Genomic DNA, 20,720 nt, shown 5'->3' on the forward strand with positions numbered 1-20,720 from the left:
TGATGAATGTTGGGCCCCACTCTTACACCAGCCCACTAGGAGACCCAAGTGACTGGCTGGTGAGTAGGTGAGGATGGGTGCTGGGAGGGCGGGTGGCTTGCATGCAGTCAGACAGTGGTAAGTGGGCTGGCACAGGAGTGAAGGGACAGATGGATGGCGAGAACAATGGGCAGGGCGTGGTACAGGGCCCTGACCTTCACTGCTGCCTCACAAGACACAGCATGGCCATGGCCCCTCCTACTCAGTGGGAGTACAGCCCGTGCTTGGCTCCCTCGGAACAGAGCCAGGGACACCTACCAGGAGGCCAGGGGCAAGCTCGGGCTGGGGGCGGGGCAGGAGAACAGGGTGATGGTGCACCCCTCCTGCAGAAAGAACACAAGACCCTCCAGCTACCAGCAGCCAGAAACTTTGGTTTTTGTTTTCAAGCTTCTACCTCAGGAAAGTTGCCCAGAGGGGACACGGACTGTTCCCTGAGGTGATAGGCCCGCAGGCTAGTAGTGACAGCAACGATGAGCCCTATCGGAGTCCCACACAGACACTGAGGGACCAGCATTAGGAGAATGACACCCAGGATCCCACCAGGCCCACAGCCAAGCATAAGCCCCAGCCCACTGGTGACAGGCACAGAGCAAGAGCGGTGAGGGGGCAGAGAATCAGCTCTGAGCCCGCTGGGTCTGTGTCCCTGCAGAGGAGACCATCCAGACCAGAGCCCCAAAGGATGGGTGGCCACACAGAGTGAAGGCAACTGGGTGCAGGCAGATTCTCAGTCCCATGGGACCTGGATGGGTGAGAATGTCCAGAGATCGGGCTGGCCCATGTGCAGCACGTTGTGGAACGGCGATCTACTCCACTGGAAAGGGGGTAACTGGTCCCACGTGGGGCCACTGGCTGCCAGCATGCTCATGTGCTTGGCCAGGGAAAAGCTGGTCACCTGGAGGTCAGAGAGCAGGCCACTGAATCAGAGCACCATTCTAAGGCTGACCCCAAAGAAGGTATCCCTTTACCTTGACCCGTCTGCCCCGATCCTACATCCGTCCCACCCACCCTTCCCCAGGCAATGTGGCAGCTGGCTTGGGTGGCGAACCTTTACATCGATGCCACCATGGGCACGTTGGTGCAGGGCCTGAAACGGGTAGGACCCATTGGCAGGGTTAAGATCAGAGCGGGCAGAGATGGCGTTCTCCGCATTGGGCTTCGGAGTGCAGGCTTCACACAGTGACAGCGGGTCGTGAAGGAAGTCATTGTACCTGTGTGCAGATGGAAGGGATGCAAAAAGCCCGCAGAAAGGGTGGCCCTGACCCCTTCCTGAACTTCCTAGGCTTCTCCCAGCACCAGCCATGACTCAGGTATGGCCAGAAATGGCCCACTCTTACCCCTCCACAGGGTCACCCCAGTCCTAGATGTGGCCCACTCTTACCCCTCCACAGGGTCACCCCAGTACTAGATGTGGCCTACCCTCACACCTCCAAGGGTCATCCCCCAGGCTTGTCACTTGGCTCTTCTTGGGGGAGGTTCTCCAGGCCCCTCCACCAAACAGACCAGACACCTGGTCTACTCCACAGCATGTGTGGGGACTCAGGCTGCCTCGCCACACTTCAGCTCCAGTCTGAGTCCTGGGCAGGCATCTCCACCTCCCAGGAGAAAGGGGTTCCCCAAGGAGGGCGGGGAGCAGGCCCACCTGCAGACTAACTGTCACAGACACACACGTGACTCTCTGCACCAAGCCAGGACTCTGCTGACCCACCTCATGAGCCGGACCATGGAGCCCATGTCCTTCACGGATGACTGGTCCCTCCTGAAGATCTGGGCTCGAGGGTTCTTAGTGTAGGAGAACCAGTCTCCATACTCGGCCACCAAGGCCTGCAGCCCACTAGCGTTGAACACAGTCTCAAAGAACCTGCTGGGACAAGGGTGGTCACCCACGACTCCCACTGGCCATGACTGACTGTCACGGTGCAGCTGCTGTCAGGGCCACATCAGGTTGCAGCAAGGCCCTCTTGTACTGTAGGGGATAAACCTGGGCTCTGGGGTCTATTTCAGAATTCTCTGACCAAGGAGCTATGGATGAGCCAGGATCCCTGCCTCAGTTTCCACATCTATGGAATGAGAACGAGAACAGGCTCTTACACTCAGGTATCATGGTCACAAGCACCCAATGGCAGGACCTTAACACCCTGAGAAAGCACGGGCTGCAAGGCAGCTCGGAGGAGCCCGGCTAAGACTGGATTTAGGGACCCAGGCTGGGTACTGCATGGGCATCTCCATCTCTCAGGAGATGGGGGTGGGTTCAGCTGAATTCATGGCAATATCCAGTCCCAAGGTGTGTCCATCCAAAGACACCCTGCAGCAGTACCAGAACTGGAGGTCACATATGAGGTAGAACTTTAACAGCAGGAGAGGGGCTGGGGCAGGTCTCACTGCTCTGTGTGTTTAAGATGCCACCTGGGGAAGGAGCCTGCCTCAGGGAGGACAGATGGGGGTAGGGGTGGAAAAAGGAAGGACATACGGGATGTTGTAGCTAGCCCAGTAGGTCATCTCGTAGAGCTCCGCGGTCTTGTCGGCCACCACCACCATGCCCCTGAGACCCAGAGAGAGGGACAAAGCAAGTGAGGGGACAAGCTCCGAGGGCCCTAAGCAGGAGCTGTGCTGTGTCCTGAGCCTCCCACCTGCACCCGTCAGGGACCCTCCTCCCTCTGCCCCCAGGACTCACGGGATCTGTTCTAGGATAGTAAGCACCCGGTTTCCAGGGCTGGGCCCGTCGGGGATGAATGCCTTGTAGTCCACAATCATCCACTGGTTATTATACCTGCCAGGCACAAGGAAGGAATGGCTTACAGGAGAGGATAGAAGAAAATTCTTTCATTCTTGAGCCCCAGTTTACCCAAATAGAAAACAAAAAAAGGGCTTGGGTTGCCCCAGTAAGCATTTGAAAGAAGGGGCTGGGCAGAAGGCCCCAGAGCCCCGATGGTCTCCAAGTAGGGGTATGGGGCCAGAAACACACGCACGTGCCACTGTTGAATCGCTTGAAGACTTCTGCCCAGGTGGCCCCATCCACGGCCAGGCGATTGGCCACGATGTTTCGGATCCACTCCAGCACGCAGCCCTGGGGTTGCACGTACTTCCACAGGGCTGAATTCTTGTTGCCGATGGTGGTCTCCAGGGTGACCTGTGAGAGACAAGGTGGGCTGCAGATCTACAGGGCAACCCCATCCTGTCCTGGCTCAGAAGTCAATGTTTGTGCTTTCCTTACAACCCTAACTTGCTTTAGTGAACACCCCTCTTGTATTCCTTGGAAAAGTACTTGGTTTGGGGGAGACTCAGCTCAACAGGCAGAGCTGGTGGTTTGAGGCTAGTCACCTGACACCGCTGTCAGAGACCTTGCCAAGAACCCAGCCCACCTTGCTCTGTCTGGTGTCACAAGGCCTATGAAACCTCTCACCTCACGGCCCCCTGGGGCCCTCATGTGTCTACATAAACATGCCCTCTTCTTCTTAACATCATTGTTAAAACCAATGCAGAACCAGCCAGGTGTTGTGGTACATGCCTATAACCCAGAACTCAGGAGCCAGAGGCAGGAAGTTTGCCACAAGTTCAAGGTGAGCCTGGTCTATGGTGAGCTCCAGGCGAGCCGAGTCCTCAGAGTAAACCCTGTTTTAGACCAAACAACAGAACTTGTAACTGTCAAGCGGAGCCTGGGAAACCTGACTTTCAAACAGCAACACCCTGGCAGCTGGTGGGTGGCCCTGCTGTGGGAGAATCTCACAGTTGAGTCCCGGTCAGCTCTTGCTACCCTCCTCTAGAAGACAGGTATGCAAGACCCAGAGAAACTAAGAGACAAGTCCGCCAGCTGGTCATGGTTGGTGATCAGCCCCCCAGCCTGAAGTCAGAGTTTAGTCCCCTGTGCCCCCAAGGATGCTGGTCTGAGTCTTTCTTTATATGAGGAGGCTAAAAAGAGGCAACAAATGGCAGGACCCACATAGGACAGTACTTTAGTGTTAGGGTTTTGTCTATTTTGGGGGCATCTACAGTGTCACACTGTAGCCCAAGCTGACTCCAAACTCTTGGTGATTTTGCTGCCTCGGCCTCTCGAGTGCCAGGAGTCCAGGTGTGAGCATAAGCGAGTGTTCTACAGAGGACATCGGAGATGGGCACAGTGCTACATACGTGTCTTAACCCCAGTCCTAGGGAGGTGGAGGCAGGAAGACAGGAGCTCGAGGAAACCTTGCTACATAGTGAGCTTGGGGCCTATCTTAACCCCTGTCCTAGGGAAGTGGAGGCCAGCCTGGGCTACATGAGACCCTGTCCCAGAAAACCAGAATAAGAAATAAAAGAGAAGACAAATGAAGATGACATCTAAGCTGGGCCTAGCCCGGGCACACAACCTCAGTCTCCCGAGTAGACTGGGCTATGAGCTGCGCTCCAGAACAGTCTGAACTACAAAGTGACACACTGCCTTAATAACCTGAATAAATAAATAGAGCAAACAAACAAAAACACAAAAATAAAAAATAGCCAGGCAGTGGTGGCACATGCCTTTAATCCCAGCACTCGGGAGGAAGAGACAGGTGGATCTCTGTGAGTTCCAGGACAGGATGGGACTGTTACACAGAGAAATCCTGCCTCGAAAAAAACCAAACCAAACCAAACCAAATACATACACACTAAATACATTTAAAAAACAAAACATAAAACAAAAACAGAAGTCTGAGAAGGTCCCTAGCATCCTACACTGTCAAAGGGGTGGATGGCCTCCTATGCTGGCCCAGTGAAGAGGCCCAAGGTTCCACCACACATGTGCAGACGGACACAGACAGACAGACAGACAGACAGTCTCTCTCTCTCTCTCTCTCTCTCTCTCTCTCTCTCTCTCTCACACACACACACACACACACACACACACACACACACACACACGATCCTCTGGGGACAGGCAGGGGAAGCTTGTTGGCCTGAGGCTCCCGTGTCTCCATCCCCACCCCACCCCACCCCACAAGTCTCTCCCACACTAGGAAAAAGCAACAGCAAAGACAAAGAGACATGAACCCCACTATGTCTGCTTTGCCCCAGCATCCACTGCACCGAAGCGCTTTCTGCATCAAAGTCCGTCTCCTGACAGCATCAGTCTGCGATCTCGAGCACCAGGAACAGATTTCTAAAGGGGCCTGGATGCCAGCCAGAGAGCAGGGAAGCAAGGCACTGCGAACAGCAGCTCTCAGAAAGTGGCCAGGTTAGGGGGTGGGGAGAGGGGAAGGCAGCAGAGAGCAAGGTCACTGGCAGAAAGGAGGTGTTTATGCCGAACACAGAAAAACAAACCAAACCAAGGTCACTGCACTCAAGGGCCTTGCAGAAGTCCCCAAGACCAGCAGCTCAGAGGCTCTGCACGCCTCATCCTTCACTGTACCCCCAGAGCCTCTCTGCTGTGTCCCCAGCAAGCATGTGACCCGGCCACTTACCAGCCCACTGCCCAGGATGTAGAAGTCATCACCGGAAAAGATGGCGCCCGGGTAAGACGAAAAGACCACGGTGTTGCCAGCAATCAGGGGGTACTCCTCTGGGAGGGGGGGTGAGCTGGTCAGGCAGGCCTTGTGGGGACCCCATACCCCAACCCACAAGACTAGAGTCTCAAGTGAGGAACAAGTGGTCCTCAGGGGGCCACTCTCATCCCGTCAGTCACTGTTATAGATGAGGTCCTTCATATAAAATATGTGGTGGCACCTGCCTGGATGCCAACACCAGGAGGCTGAGGCAGGAGGACTGCTCTAAGTTGAAAGCCACTTGGACTACACAGTGAGTTCCAGGTCAGTCAGAGTTATGAGACTCTAATCAAAAAGGAAGTAGGGGAGGGTGAGGAAGAAGGACAATAGGGAAGAGGATGAAGAAGAGGAAGAGGAGGAGGAGACAGAGGAAGGGAGGAGGGGGAAGGAAGAAGGACGGTAGAAGGAGGAGCAGCAGCAGAAGGGGAAGAGCCCCACTGGCTGTCTCTACTGCTTCCACAACACACTTGGAATACGATGAACAGCAAGATGCTCAGCAGCTGCTCCTCCCTGTAGCTGGAAACAGATTTCCCTTAAACACTGGTGAATCAGTTTTTAAAAGGAGTAAATAAATTCATTTTAAAATGTAGATGGAAGCCGGGTGGTGGCGGCGCACGCCTTTAATCCCAGCACTCGGGAGGCAGAGGCAGGTGGATCTCTATGAGTTCGAGGCCAGCCTGGTCTACAAGAGCTAGTTCCAGGACATAACTTCCACTTATTGGTGGTACTGTTTTAGGGGACTTGTTCTGCATGGAAAAATATCCCCAGCCATTATGCACCTTTTTTGTTTTGGTTTGGCTTGGTTTTTCGAGACAGGGTTTCTCTGTAGCTTTGGAGCCTGTCCTACTGTCCTGGAACTTGCTCTTGCAGTCCAGACTGGCCTCAAACTCAGAGATCCACCTGCCTCTGCCTCCTGAGTGCTAGGATATAAAGCATGCCCACCACCACCCGGTGCCTTAAGCAGGTTTTTTTAAAGCGTTAAAAACACCAGAAAACATGATGGTGAGTGCCTGTAGTCCCAGGACAAGGGAGGCTGAGGCAGGACTGCTATCTCAGTGTTACCCCACTGTGTGCAACCGGCTTCTCTCCATTGCCATTACTTTGCCTGCCTCTCTGGGTGACTGTCTATGGTGGGCACCTACTAGAGTGAGTTCAGGGCCAGCTGGAACATGGAGCTGAATGGTACAGCCCTTGCTCAGCAACAAGGCCCAGGTTTCAATACCCCAGATAGAGCCAGGAGAAGGTAGAAGAGTAAGGCGCAGGCAGACAGGTGGATGGTTGGTTAGTAACCTTGGAGCCAGCTGATAGATCTCTTTTTTTTGGATTTTTCGAGACAGGGTTTCTCCATAGCTTTTGGTTCCTGTCCTGGAACTAGCTCTTGTAGACCAGGCTGGCCTCGAACTCCCAGAGATCCGCCTGCCTCTGCCTCCCAAGTGATGCGATTAAAGGCATGCCAGCTGATACTCTGCTTGCCAAATAAGAATTCCTAGAATGGAGCTGGAGAGATGGCTCAGCAGTTTAAGAGCACTGGCTGCTCTTCCAAAGGACCTGAGTTTGATTCCCAGCAACCACATGGTGGCTCACAACCATCTACAATGAGATCTAATGCCCTCTTCTGGCATAAAGATGCACATGCAGTCAGAGTACTCACATACATAAAATAAATCTATCTTAAAAAAATAAAAATAAAAAAGAATTCCTGCCCCTGTGCACCACCCTCCTGCAAGGTTGTTCCTTCCTCCCACCTTGCGGCCCCTCCCGGAACTGCAGCCGGTACTTCTTGATGATGCGTAGCATGTTCTGGTAGGAGTTCCATGTGTTATGTGCCACCAGGAGGTCACGTGCACCTGGCAGCAGCTTGATGAGAGCAGAGCAGGAGCCAGAGCCCAGGGAAAGTTTGGTGCTGGTCTTATTCAGTGCTGGCTCCAGGTCTTCCAGGTCTCCGGCAATCTGCAGCAGGCTGAGGAGGCAGGATGGGAGGGTCAGCAGCCACTCTGCACCCACATCACATAAGGCTTTAGGGGTCAGCAGACCCACTGTGTTCTAGGGGCAGGAAATGGCAAAGCTGGCACAGAACTGGGATGACTCCTTACCCACCCTGTGCAGGCTGGGGGGTCACTTACAGGAACCCCAAGGGTTTGATGGTGAACCTCCCAGTTGGGAAGGTCAAACGGCCTTCGTAGCTGTCCTCCAGGCCTTTCAGCTGCAGGAGGGTCAGCCGCACCTAGGGGAGGAACAGAGGGAGGATAAGGCCCCCAGTTCACCCCTCCTACACCACTTCAGGGGCTCTGACCTGGTCCAGGGGTGCTCCACAGGCTCCTGCCAGCCCTGAGCCCTCTCCTGCTTTCAATAACTCAACTGTATGAAGTATCTTCATGCTGACCCCAAGTCCGCCTCACTTAAGAATCCAGATCAAAAGCCATCTCCTCCACAAATCCTTCTAGTTTGGCCAGATGCCCTGCCAAACATCTCCCTAGTCTTGGACGCTGGCTGTGTGGCTGACCCTGGCATCCGCCCTAAGGTTGCCTTCACCCACTGTCAGTTCTGCCTCAGCACCTGTAACTAGAGGCATTACTGTGGCCCTCACTAGGTCTTGGCTGGTGCTGGGCAAGTACCAGGAACTTAAGTACAGACAAGATAGATGGCCATACAGGATAGGAATAGACAGATGAACAGGCAGAAGGATGGGTAGAAGGATCAACAGGAAGGTTGAAGGATGGCTTGGAGGATAAATGGGTCGGTATGTACATGTGTGGGTGTCTAAGCAGATGCACTGCTGAAAGAATGGATACCTTAGTAAGCAGATGCATGGATGGGTAGATGGACAGGACAGAAGGGGCACTGGGTGATCTGGAGGGTGGATTGTGAGTAAGCAGACCTACGGAAGGAGGGGTAGATGAGTGGTGTGTGGAGGAAGAGAGCCTGAAGCAGGGTCATAAACGGGTTGTCAAAGAGAACTATGGGGGCTGGAGAGATGGCTCAGTGGTTAAGAGCGTTGCCTGCTCTTCCAAAGGTCCTGAGTTCAATTCCCGGCAACCATATGGTGGCTCACAACCATCTGTAATGACGTCTGATGCCCTCTTCTGGCCTGCAGACATACACACAGACAGAATATTGTATACATAATAAATAAATAAATATTTTTAAAAAAAGAGAGAGAGAGAACTATGGGTAGGAAGTGTCAGCCCTGGAGGATGTGCAAACAGGTGGCAGGGTTCTCCACAGAGGCTACTGCCTGCGCTCTGCAGCTAAACCCTCGGGTCTGTAGAGAAGTCACAGGTTCTGTGACCTAGCCGGCAGCCCATGGAGCTAGCCACCCAGAACCTGGCCCTTAGCATCATCCAGGCAGTCGGAGCTCCGCCCCGGAAGGAAGGCAAAGCCTGGTTCCTCTGCATGCTTTCCTTTTCTCCTCCCTTCCTTTCTGAAATGGTGTTTGCTTTATCCAGCCTTCCACCACCCCCTGACAGCGAGAGCCACGAGCCACCACTTAGCTACATCTAGGTTCTTTGACAGCAGGAAGGCAGAAAGGGCCGGGCATCCGGGCCAGGATGGGCAGCTGGAGAAGAAGGAGGGCAGCAGACGCTGATAGATATTAAAGCAGAAAGGACTTCTAGCTCACTGAGGACTAGCACAGGACATGGGCACACCCAAAGAGCCACCTCCCCTCAAGCAGGGCAGCCCAGCCCACCTGGTGCCAGTATGGACAGTCCTGGCTAAGCTCCATTTCCTTCTGCATCCACTCCAAGTTAGTCTCCAGGAAACTCTTGAGCTTCTCACAGTAGCCGACTTCATACTCGAAGGGGCCACAGTAGTTGACCACCGTGTTCATCCAATGCATATAGATGAGCTGCGGGGAGGAGGGCAGGGCAGCTGCTGCTCTCTTTGTGCAGGACCCTAGGACTCGCCCCACCAGAGTGCAGAGACTCTCAGCCCCCTTCAAAGCCCAAATCTCTGAGTCGCCCTCCTCTGGAGCCTGTGATGTGGAAGGCCTACCCTAGACTGTACTTCCTCTGTTGATGGGACCTGGGTTGAACAATGCACTCCACGATCAAATACAGGGTCTTGGGTCGTTTCTGTTGGGTTTGCAGCACTGGAGATTAGACCCAGGGCCTCATGCAGGCCAAGCAAATGTTCTGCAAGGCCACCGGACAACAGGTTTGGTTTGGTTTGGGTTGTTTGGAGGTAGGGTTTAATGTAGATGAGGCTGGCCTTGAACACCTGATCTTCCTGCCTCTACCTGCCAAGTGCATCTCCAAGGCTGGATATACAATGCTGGGGACGGAACCTGGAGTCTGTGCATGCTAGGCAAGCTGTCTACTAGTGCAGCCACATTCCCAGCCATTGTTTGGATTTTTAGACAGGTTCACACTCTTTGTCTCTGGCCTGCTAGGATTACTCCAGACACTGTGAGCATGTACCACTACTCCTGGCTTGACAAATGTGTTTCTGAACAGCTCCCTGCTCTGTTCCAAGCACAGAGGACAGAGGGAACAAGACAAGCCCCCCTGCTGACTCACTGGGCCAGAAAAGTGTACCAGACTGTCGGCACTGCCCAGGTGCAGTGTGCATCAGCTGGGGCTTGCCTGCTGGAAGAGAGACTGCAGCCAGCCTACCTGTTCCCCAGCTGATGGACATGTGAATGAGGTTATCCCAGGCCACCCAGCTACTACAGCAATACCAGTGAGCCCACCAAGGTCAGCCTGACCCAGCCCAGAATAACCAGGGCATACAGCCAGTGCTCCCCGGGAAGAGGCCTGCTGGTCTATGGCTTATGCTAGTGAGCGGCCTCAAACAGGTGGATATGATGAAGCCTCCAGTGCTCTGAGCTAGACACTGTGGTTGTCATCCCCACACAGTGATCCAGCTTGAGCTGGCCATCCAGAGGCTGTTTGGTACATTGGGTCGCACTGCTTGGAGGAGAGCCTAAGGTTTGAGGCTTGTCCTGGAAGGGGACTCTGGGACCCTACTCTCTTCTTTCTGGTTCATGAAGGGAACATCTTGCCCTGCTATGTGTATGTGTCCAGATCCCACCAGAGACCCAAAGCAATGATCCACCCAGCTTTGGGCTGGAGCATCAGTCAAACAAAATAAACCCTTGCCTTTATGAGCTCACCGCCTTGGGTATTTCATCACAGTGAAGTGAAACCAATATATCCACTTTACAGCTGGGGAAACTGAAGCATGGGCAGGCAAGCACTGGTGTCCCCAAACACCAAGACAATGAGTCAATGTCAAGATGTGCTTTTGCAAAGTCCCAAAGCCCCACACTCTCCAAGCAACCGCTGAAGATAACTTCCAACCACACACCACCCTACTAGGAAGCCTCTCTACCACGAACCCCCCCTCAACATAGTGACACGCCATATCCTGCTTAGCCCCAGGCCCTACTAATGCTCCCTGTCTCCTTCTACCTTCCAGAGCCTCCAGAGCAAGGCCCATTGGCTGCCCTACCTGAGGGTCAGGCTGGGCTCAGCTAGGAACTAGACAGAGACTTGGGCCAGACAGAACTGGGTTCAAATGCTGATTCTCAGCTTGAATGGCTATTTCACCTTAAGGAAGCACATGTCAGGACCCAAGTCTCATCACCTCTCCCAGTGGAGACACCCAGGCCAAGCTCAAGAGCTCAGACCCGGTGAGACGACACAAGCATGTCCCTCAGGATCCTGGCACAAGAGCCACCACGGCCTTGTCTCAATGTCCTCAGTAAGTTGTGTGTTCCTTGGGAGAAGGAATTGCATCTCACCATCTTCCTAGAAGCAAAGGCTCCTGGGAAGCCTGGATGGGGGTTAAGCTTATGAAGAATCCTACAGAGGCTGCTTCTGTGGTCCCCTGAGCCCCCAAAGCACAGCTCACATTATCCAGTCCCTTGCTGTCACTGCTCCATCAAGCTCCACCAGGACAATGCCTTCAGCTCCTGAACACCCCTTCCATGTCCCTGGGTCACCAAGTGGATACACACTAATAGTGGCCAGTGGACCCTGAGTGGATTTTACTCTATAAATTGATGCCCAGTAATCTCCCAAAGTGGGTATCCACTTACCACCCACCCAGTGTGGGAAGAGCTGTTACCCATAGCTTCTGATGGCTGGGGCCCCTGACAGTGACTGCCATCCCTGCAGTTCCAGACCAGGTAAGCAAGAGACTATGCTGTCTGGGGACTTGACGCAGACAGGAAAGCTAGTTTAACAAAAGTAGGAACCAGAGCCGGGCGGTGGTGGCGTACGCCTTTAATCCCAGCACTTGGGAGGCAGAGGCAGGCGGATCTCTGTGAGTTTGAGGCCAGCCTGGTCTACAAGAACTAGTTCCAGGACAGGAACCAAAAGCTACAGAGAAACCCTGTCTTGAAAATTAAAAAAAAAAAAAGTAGGAGCCAGGCCAAGTGAAGTGTGTCAGTGCTCCAGGAGCTGAAGCAGGAGTATCCCGAGTTCAAGGCCAGCCTGGACTACAGAGGGAGATCAAGGTTAGACTAACCAAAGAGTGCAAAGAAGCCTGAGATCAGCAGGAGAGGCTTCCTCAACATGCATGAGTTCCTAGGCATCCTGGTTCAATCTCCAGTATCAGAAAGAGGGCGGGGGGGGGGCACACCCTGTAATCCCCCGCACGCAGGAGACTGAGGCAGGAGGATCTCAAGTTAGAAGTCAGCCTAGATCACACAGTAAGAGCATGTCTCTAAAAACCTTAAAAGGGGGCTAGAGAGATGGCTCCATGGCACTTGCTTCTCTTGAAGGGGGCCAGAGTTCAGTTCTCTACACCACTGTAACTCCAGCTCCAGGAGCCGACACTCTTCAGTCTCCTTGGATACACACATGCTCTTACACGCACACCAATATAAACAAAAATAAGTCTTTAGCCAAGTGGTGGTAGTCCATGATTTAACCCCAGCACTCAGGAGGCTCTGCAGAGGCAGGCACATCTCTGTGAGTTCGAGGTCAGCCTGCTCTACAAAGTGAGTTCCAGGATAGTCAGGGCAACACAGAGAAACCCTGTCGCAAAAATCCAATAAATAAATAAAAAAAGTAAGTAAATAAATCTTTCAAAAAATACCAAAGGGGGAGAAGACATGAAGGAGAGGGGAATCGTGGACACTTTAGGCGAGAGAGAAAGGGGCCACTTGGAGGTGTGTAGTTCAGGAATGCAGCAGGGGACATAGGTGAAGTACAAAGACATGTATGTATAAAAATGTCATACTGGGGCCACTGAGATGACTTGGCAGGTAAAGGAGCTTGCCACCAAGCCTGATGACCTGAATTCAGTCCCTAAAACTCACATAACGAAAAGAAAACAGACTCCAGAAGGTTGTCCTCTGACTTCTACGCATGTATCCTGATGTGTGTGCACCCACCCACACATACAGACACAGACATGCACACGGTAAACGGTGACCATCAATTTTAATGTCATCAAGAAACCCATTATTGGGCTGGAGAGATGGCTCAGTGGTTAAGAGCATTGCCTGCTCTTCCAAAGGTCCTGAGTTCAATTCCCAGCAACCACATGGTGGCTCACAACCATCTGTAAAGAGGTCTGGCGCCCTCTTCTGGCCTTCAGGCATACAGACAGAATATTGTATACATAATTAATAAATAAATAAATATTTTTTTAAAAAAAAAAAGAAACCCATTATTTTGTACCTTAACGAAAAACCATTTTCTGAGGATATACAAATACAAAAGGAACAAAAAACATTACGCCTAGTGATGGTCATAAGAAGGCTCGCACTTCCCAGCACGCACAATAAACCCTGGGTTCCATCCCAGCGCTGTATAAATCGGGTGGTGACACACTACTGTAATCCCAGCACTAAGGAAAATCAGGGACATCCTTGGCTACACACCGAGTTGGCAGCCAGCCAGGGCCATGTGAACTCTATCTCAAATCAAACAAAGGCAGGAGGAGGTCGGCATCTCCCGCTGTATGACTGTACTTCTGTGAGATGTTTGGAGTGTTAGCCTGATAGGTTCCTCCTGGGTGATGGATACACTCTAGAACTGGACAGTGGTCCAACTGCACAACCTGAGAGGTGTACCCAAAACCACTAGATTGCACTTTCTTCCTACCCTCCCTTTTGGGGTATGGTCAAGACTGTTCCTGAACTCCCGATCTTTGTCCCTCCCTCCCCTAACTGCTGGGACAACAGGTATGAGTAATGGCCTAGGGGTTTTTGTTTCTTTGTCTCTAGCCCAGGCTACCCTCAAACTCATCAATCCTCCTGCTTCAGCCTCTCAACTCACGCAGTAACAAGTGTGTTCCACCATGTCCAGCTTCATGTGCTATTTTGAAGCACAAGCTTTTTCTCCCCGCCAACATGGAGGGCAGGAGGAGGGGACCCATTCAGCACAAGCATCAATCCCACTGAAGGCCCTGAGGATGTCCTGGCTTGGCTGGGGCAGGCAGGTAGGACCCCAGGCTCCCCACAAGACCTTACCTCCTCGGACACAGAGGCCTCCACCACACCAGCTGCATAGGCCTGCAGGCTGTCATTGTAGCTTCCATTTGTGCCCAGGTCCAGATGGGCCCACCTGGGGGAGAGGGAGGACATTCAGTCAACAGCAGGGCCCTGCAAAGCCAACCTTCACAGCTAGACCCATGGCTGCAGGCACTCTGGGGTCTGGCTTTCCATTCCTTATGCCACAGATGGAATCCAGGACCTTATGTGCCGGCAAGGGCTCCAGCTCCGTTTCTGTTCTGTTTTTCAGACAGGGTCTCACTATGTAGCCCAGGCTGGCCTGGAATGCCAATCCTCCTGCCTCAGCTTCCTGAGACCACAGGTGTATGACACCATGCCTGCCCAGCCTCTAGCTTTAGACCATGAAAACGGCCTAGTGAGTAGCAGCGGCCCACACAGATGTCGGCCGGCCAGCCTGCCTGCACCCGCATGCCCACTGGGCTAGATACCCAAGACAGGAAGTACTGGGTCATAGGATGGATTCCACAGACTAAACCTGCCTCCTCTGCCCGCCTATGCCAATTGATGTCCCCAGTTGTGCTGCCCGGCACTTCCTAAGCTGTCACTATCTAGCAACCCCACCCGGTTTGTCCAGTGGCAATGTCACAGTCCTTCCAGGCAGGCACTGCTAGTGGTCTCATCACATGGAGGAAGACAGGACTGAGTCCAGAGTTTGCCATCACGTGATGTGTCCTCACTCTTTACTGTGAGGCTCTGCAATGTCTCCACCCACAGCCACACGCCCCACCCACACATCCACCTGTGCTGGATCACACACATCGCTTGCTTTGCCCAGTGGGGCAAGAGAAGAACTTAGAGCTGTTAAGGAGATCAAGAGGCCTCTGACTCCCCACTGCCCTCCTGTGCCTCTGCCGCTGTCATGGAAGGACATCGCAGCCAGTCCACAGGTCCCAGGAATGGAAGGTCTGCAGACCCGAAGCCTGCAGAACACACAAAAGCCCCACAGCTTAGCTCCATGAGCCAGCAGTCCTGGACCATTTGTTATGAAGCACTGTTGTCCAGTGCTGACTAATATACTTGCAGGGTCAGTGGCCTCCAAGCATGGAACAAGACTTTTGTCGAGTCAGGCTACCGTCTCTATTTACTCACGGAGACCTGGATGTCCACAAAGCTCCACTTCCCCAGATGGGAGTGCTATAAATTATCACCTCAACCCTTGTTCTCATTTTCTTAATAGAATTGTCATTAAAATATTTCTCCCAGAGGCTGAAGAGATCGCTCAGCAATTATGAACACTTGCAGAGGATCCAAGATCAGTTCCCAAAACCCACATTAGGCAGGATCACAAGAGCCTGGGAGTCTAGTTTCAGGAGATACAACTCCCCCCAGGCCTCTGCAGACACCTGCATGCACATAGTACATAAACTCACATAGGCATGCACACACGAATAAACAAATATTAATAAATGTTTTTAAAAGAACTCCATTGAGTTGGGGTGCAGCTCAATTGGTAGAGTGCTCATCTAGCATGCACCAAGCCCTGGGTTCTGTCCCCACCCCTTTGTAGACTGGGCATCTGGTCACATGACTATAACCCAGGAGGTGGAGGCAGGAGGATAACAAGTTAAAGTCATCTAGAACAGTCTGAAGTCTGAGCTACATGAGACCCTTTCTAAAGGAAGGAAGGGAGGAAGGGAGGGGGAGATGGAGGGAGGGAGGAAGGGAGGGAGGAAGGGAGGGAGGAAGGGAGGGAGGGAGGGGGAGATGGAGGGAGGGAAGAAGGGAGGGAGGGAGGGAGGGACGAACGGACGGAGGGAGGAAAGAGGGGTGTGTGTTGGAAAGACAGTTCAATCAGTGACATGTTTGTTTATAATTCCAGCACTGAAGAAAGGGAGAACACAGGCAAATATTTGGGGCTCTTTGGTCAGATAATTCCACCTAATCAGTGAGCCCCTTTCCAGTAGGGGCTACCTCAGAAGACATGGTGGCCAACACCTGAGGAACAACACCTGAGGTAGACCTCTGGTCTATGCTCCACACGCATGCGCGCGCACACACACAACAACAACAACAACAAAAGCCCAAGACGGAGCTAGAAAGACAGCCCACCAGTGAGGAGCACTTGGTGCTCTTGCAGAGGACCAGGTTTGGTTCCCAGTGTCCCCGCTCTTGCTGACGACTGTCTGTAATTCCAGTTTCAGGGGATCCGATGCCTTCTGGCTCCTCAGGCACTGCATACACATGGTATACAGACACGAAGACAAACACACAAACAGCAGCAGCCCAGAGGAGACATGGGAATAGACCACAGCCCAGTAGAACCTTGAGGACAGCCTGGACTTTCTCACACAAACTTTCCCACTCTTACAACAAACAACAAATGACTTAGCAGGAGGAAGCTAGAGGGCGGCTCAGCAGTTAAGAGCACTGGCTGCCCTTCCAGAGGACCCACATGGTGGCTCACAACTACCTATAACTCCAATTCCAAGGGAGCTGATGCCTACTTTCTGGCTTCTGCAGACACCTGCACACATGTGAACACACACACACACACACACACTTCTAAAAATTATTCATGGAGTTTTTAAAGACAGAATCTTTCCATGTAACCCACCCTAGACTCATAACAAGATCTGTCTCAAATTTTAAAAATAAAAGGGCCTGAAGGGGTCAGTTCCGTCATAGAGTGTGCTCAGCATGCACACACCCCTGGGTTCAATGCCCACAGTTCCAGAAGGGGAGAGAGAGAGAGGAAAAAGAGGAGGAAGAGCAAGCAGTAGCATGTTTTTAAAAGCTAGGCCACTGCTGAGGTGGGCAGGGGTTTCAAAGGTCTTCCATCACCAACAGACAGGACCTTTAGCTACACAGCAGGCTTCCTTCCAGCCATCTCCAATGGCTCCCCTTACTGACCCACTTCCCCAGCTGCAGCAGAGTCAGGATGCTCCCTGCTTTCCTAAGCTGCCCTCCTCTGGTGACTGGTTCCAAGCAGAATGGTAGATAGCCTTCCGAGAGGTGGAATCCAGTTGCAAAGGGAAAAGGGGTGAGGGGCCTGACTTCCCCAGGGCGGAGGCCACAGCGCGCTGGCACAAGCTCCGCAATAGGGTATCTCCATCCACCACACACCAAATCCTAACCATCTCATGGCGTTAGTTCAAAGTCTCAAGATGGCTCAGTAGGTAAAGGTGCTTTCCACCAAGTCTAACGACCTGAGTTCGATCCCCGGGGCCTGTGAGTTGTCCTCTTCCCTCCACATACATCACAGTACATGTGCCCCTCCCACCTCCTGCCCATAAATAAATAAATGACATAAAACAATTAAAAGTCAAACTGCAGGAAGGAAGGAGAAGGAGAAAGGGGGAGGGGAATTTACCCTCCAACAATCCAAGAATCGGCAGCGGTGAAACCTCCAGAAAGAGGGTCTAGGAGAGTCTAGATCCTGACCTCTTCCCTCCAAAAGAGTGAGACAGGCACCCCCAGGTTGGAGCTCCCATGGACCAGGGGACCAGGGCAGGCCAGATGTCTTCCATTTGACCCAAGTACTCAAGAAGCTGTCTCCAATGCTCTGTTTCCCTGTCTACAAATTGGGGTCCCCCACTATGAACTCCCTGCACTGCTAGAATCTCAGAGTGAAGGGACATGTGATATAGAAGAGGAGGTAGAGGGCAGAAAAGATGCCAGCATGATGAGAGGCCTCGGTTTCCCCAATCATAAAACGACCAAAGGACTCTTATTCCTTTCCCCGCTTCATTCCTCCTTCAATCAACAGCAGAAATTTCTAAATCCCAATGAGACTTTGGGACCCCCTCGACCCCATTTCAGGAAAGAGCTCAGAGAAGGGGAGCCACTTGCCCTGGGTCACACAGCAGTGGATCCGAGGCTGGAAGAAATTGCTAACACAATCAAGGAAGACCCTCCCCACTATCCTGAGTGCCATAGCTAGAAGCATTCTCAGTCCACTCAGATGTCCTCCGGAGTCCAGAACCCCCTCCCCACACAGTCCTCACGCTCTTGTACCTCTGCATCCAAGTAGGGGTTCGTCATGCCCTCTTGGTTCTGCTAGACCAGAACAAAAATGCATCAATCAGCAGATAACGGGTACCCCTGCTGCCAGCCAGAGCTGTGATTTCCTTCAAAGAGCCAGCAGCCTTCTCACCCCGGAAGTCTTCCTACATTGGCCACACCCAGCTGTTACCTCTGCAGCAACCTTCCAAGGACCACCAACACCGGAAGTGTCTTTAGCATCTTGTGTTCCCAAAACCTGTAGAAGCCAATGCTGCAGGAGGCTATGTCTTCTGAGCATGAATAAATCGAGACCATGGTGAGGAGATATGCGGATTCCGGATGCTCTCCCAGCATAGCCTGAATCTGGTTTCCAACAGATTGCTGGCTCTGGCTTCCGGTGGGACTTGTTCATCTCGTGTGTGTGTGTGTGTGTATCTGCCCGAATCTTGTCTGGCACTGGGTCCTTGAGACCACACACCAGGATAAGGTGAGCTTATCCTGACCGAGCACAAGTCATTATTCCTGGTGCAGACCCTGCCACAAGAGCCCATCTTGAAGTTCTGGGTTTACAATGGTGACATGGGAACCCAGACTGGCAGAGGAGCTAGTGAGAGACAAGAGGTTGCAGGGCCAGCCTGTGTTCCAAGTGTGACACTGATCATACTGATGAGCACTTAGCTCTGTAGCATCAGGCCATGAACTTGTCCCCGGATGGGCAGGAGCAGCAACAAGGATACTGTCTGTGCTTGTGTTTAGGGACCCTCAACAATTCCTCTGGCCTGGAGCTTGGCTCATTCCTGGAGCCCTGACTCTGGAGGGGAGCAAGGGTCTGGCCTCCTGGATAGCTGTCAAAATCACTGGAGAGCCTGGCGTGGTGGCGCACGCTTCAGGTGGGAGTCTGTGAGCTGCAGGCCAGCCTGGCCTACACAGTGAGTTCTAGGCCAGTCTGCCCATGCAGTCAGAGAGCTGGTCGCCCGGTCCCTCAGGGAGGATCCCGGTGGTTGGGGAAAGAAAGTTAATGGATCACCCATTAACCCTGGGCCTGACCCAGCTGTGGACTCCCGAGGTCTGCAACCCCGAGTCCTGTTACCTGCCAGGCCCATGGCGGCTGCGGGGACGGCCAACCCTTACCCGGTCTCGCGGATGGCGTTGGTGAGGTTGGCCCAGGCCACCGCGGAGGGATGGAGGCCGTCCACCAGGCGCAGCTGACCTGACGCGGCGTCCAGCAGCAGCGAGCGGATGCGGGAAACGGGCGGGTCGGGGTTTTTGCGCTGCCATCCGGGCCCCGGCGTAGGGAGGGCTCCCGCTGGGCCGCCCAGCCACAGCCCAGCCAACGCGGCCAGCGAGGCCAGAGCCAGCGCCCGACCCGCCCGGCTGCCGGGGCTCCCGTCCACGGGGGCCGCCATCGCGAACCTCAGCCGGGCCACGTGATTGACGCCCCGGGGCGGGGCTAGGGCGGGGCTTTCGACCGGGCTTCCGGCGTGGGCGGGGTCTGTGGGCTGGAGGGGCGGGGCCCTGGCGGGGCACGCCTTAAAGAGTCCACGCTCGCTCCAGAAAGCCTGCTTAGCAGCCTTCCCAGGATTGCTGTTCGTTCCTTCGTTCCTTCCTTCGTTTGTTTGTTTTGGGACAGGGCTTCTCTGTGTAGCCCTGGCTGTCCTAGAACTCACAGAGATCCACTTGTCCGTGCCTCCTGAGTGCTGGGATTAAAGAAATGCACCAGCACCGTCCGACGCATATTTTTTAAAAATTATATTTCTTCCTCTTCCTCTTCTTTTAATTTTCACTATTTTTACATTTATTTATTTTAGTTTATGTGTATTGGTTTGCCTAATGTATGTATGTGCAGCATGTGAGCGCCCCGTGCCCTCGAATGTCGAAGTCTTTGGATCCCTTGGAATTAGCATTATGATCCTTCTGAGCCACAAGATGGGCTCTGGGAATCCAGGTCCTCTGTAAGATTAACAAGTGCAAGCGCTCTAACCACTGAGCCACCTCTCCAGCCTCGATGGGGGGTGGATTAGAGGGCGGGGATGAAGGGGGCGGTGAGGGGAAGGACGGCAGGTGCCCATGGAAGCCAGAATAGAGTGTTGCTTTCTCAGTTGTGAGCTGCCTGATGTGGGTGCTGAGACCCAAGCTCAAGCTGCCAAGAGCATCAAAAATTGTGAAACCATCTCCCAGCCCCAAATTTCTTTTGCTGTCTGTCTGTCTGTCTATGAATGAAATTGTCTCATGTCACCCAGGCTAGCCTGAGCTACAGAGTTAATTCCAGACTAGCTTGGGATACAGTTTGAGACCCCATCTCAAAATAAATGATTTTTTTAAAAGTCGAGTGTAGTCTCAAAGATTTCAATACCAGCCTGGTACAGAAAGCGAGATCCTGTCTCAAAAATAACACAAAAGAGGGTAGCAATTAGCAATGCAGGTCCCTTCAGACCCTCAACCTGCAGCAAGCACCAGACCCCAGAAGCCAAGGGCTCGAGCACATAAGCTGTCCCCACTCCAGATGGGCAGTACAAGCCGCTGGCCACCTGTGCCTCTGGACAACTGGGGATAAATTCCATGGGTTCACCTGAAGAAAGTGACTCACACCTATAATTCTAGCACTCGGGAGCGCTGAGGCAGGAGGACTACCAAGAGTTCCAGAACAGCCTGGACTGCAGTGTGAGACCTTGTTCCCCTACCAAAAAAGAACTCAATATGTCCCTCTACCCCTACACTGGTGCATGTTTCTAGAATGTCCCACAGGATGAGAAAGGTGCTTCCTGGGGGACACACAC

At 53.1% G+C, this 20,720-nt stretch overlaps 1 protein-coding gene across 1 annotated transcript; it reads right to left on the minus strand.

Moving 5' to 3' along the window:
• Positions 1 to 390: 390 nt before the first annotated feature.
• Positions 391 to 19,375, minus strand: Plbd2 (phospholipase B domain containing 2). Its single transcript, XM_075982091.1, has 12 exons — positions 19,075 to 19,375; positions 13,960 to 14,053; positions 9,223 to 9,381; positions 7,658 to 7,758; positions 7,280 to 7,494; positions 5,454 to 5,551; positions 3,006 to 3,166; positions 2,711 to 2,806; positions 2,507 to 2,578; positions 1,745 to 1,897; positions 1,085 to 1,247; positions 391 to 931 (listed from the first exon to the last, which is right to left on the minus strand). Exons 1-12 carry the CDS (start codon positions 19,347 to 19,349, stop codon positions 764 to 766), a joined length of 1,755 nt encoding a protein of 584 aa, XP_075838206.1. The 5' UTR covers positions 19,350 to 19,375; the 3' UTR covers positions 391 to 763.
• Positions 19,376 to 20,720: the final 1,345 nt, after the last annotated feature.

Source organism: Microtus pennsylvanicus, chromosome 1, assembly GCF_037038515.1.
Source record: "Microtus pennsylvanicus isolate mMicPen1 chromosome 1, mMicPen1.hap1, whole genome shotgun sequence".
In the NCBI taxonomy this organism is placed as follows: domain Eukaryota; kingdom Metazoa; phylum Chordata; class Mammalia; order Rodentia; family Cricetidae; genus Microtus; species Microtus pennsylvanicus.

Coding starts and splice junctions, on each gene's coding strand:
- Plbd2 (XM_075982091.1), bottom strand. CDS start 19,349: ATGGCGGCCCCCGTGGACGGGAGCCCCGGCAGCCGGGCGGGTCGGGCG. Junction 2,807..3,005: donor AAGCGATTCAACAGTGGCAC/GTGCGTGTGTTT, acceptor TGTGCCTGGCAG/GTATAATAACCAGTGGATGA. Junction 932..1,084: donor ATGGTGGCATCGATGTAAAG/GTTCGCCACCCA, acceptor TCTGACCTCCAG/GTGACCAGCTTTTCCCTGGC.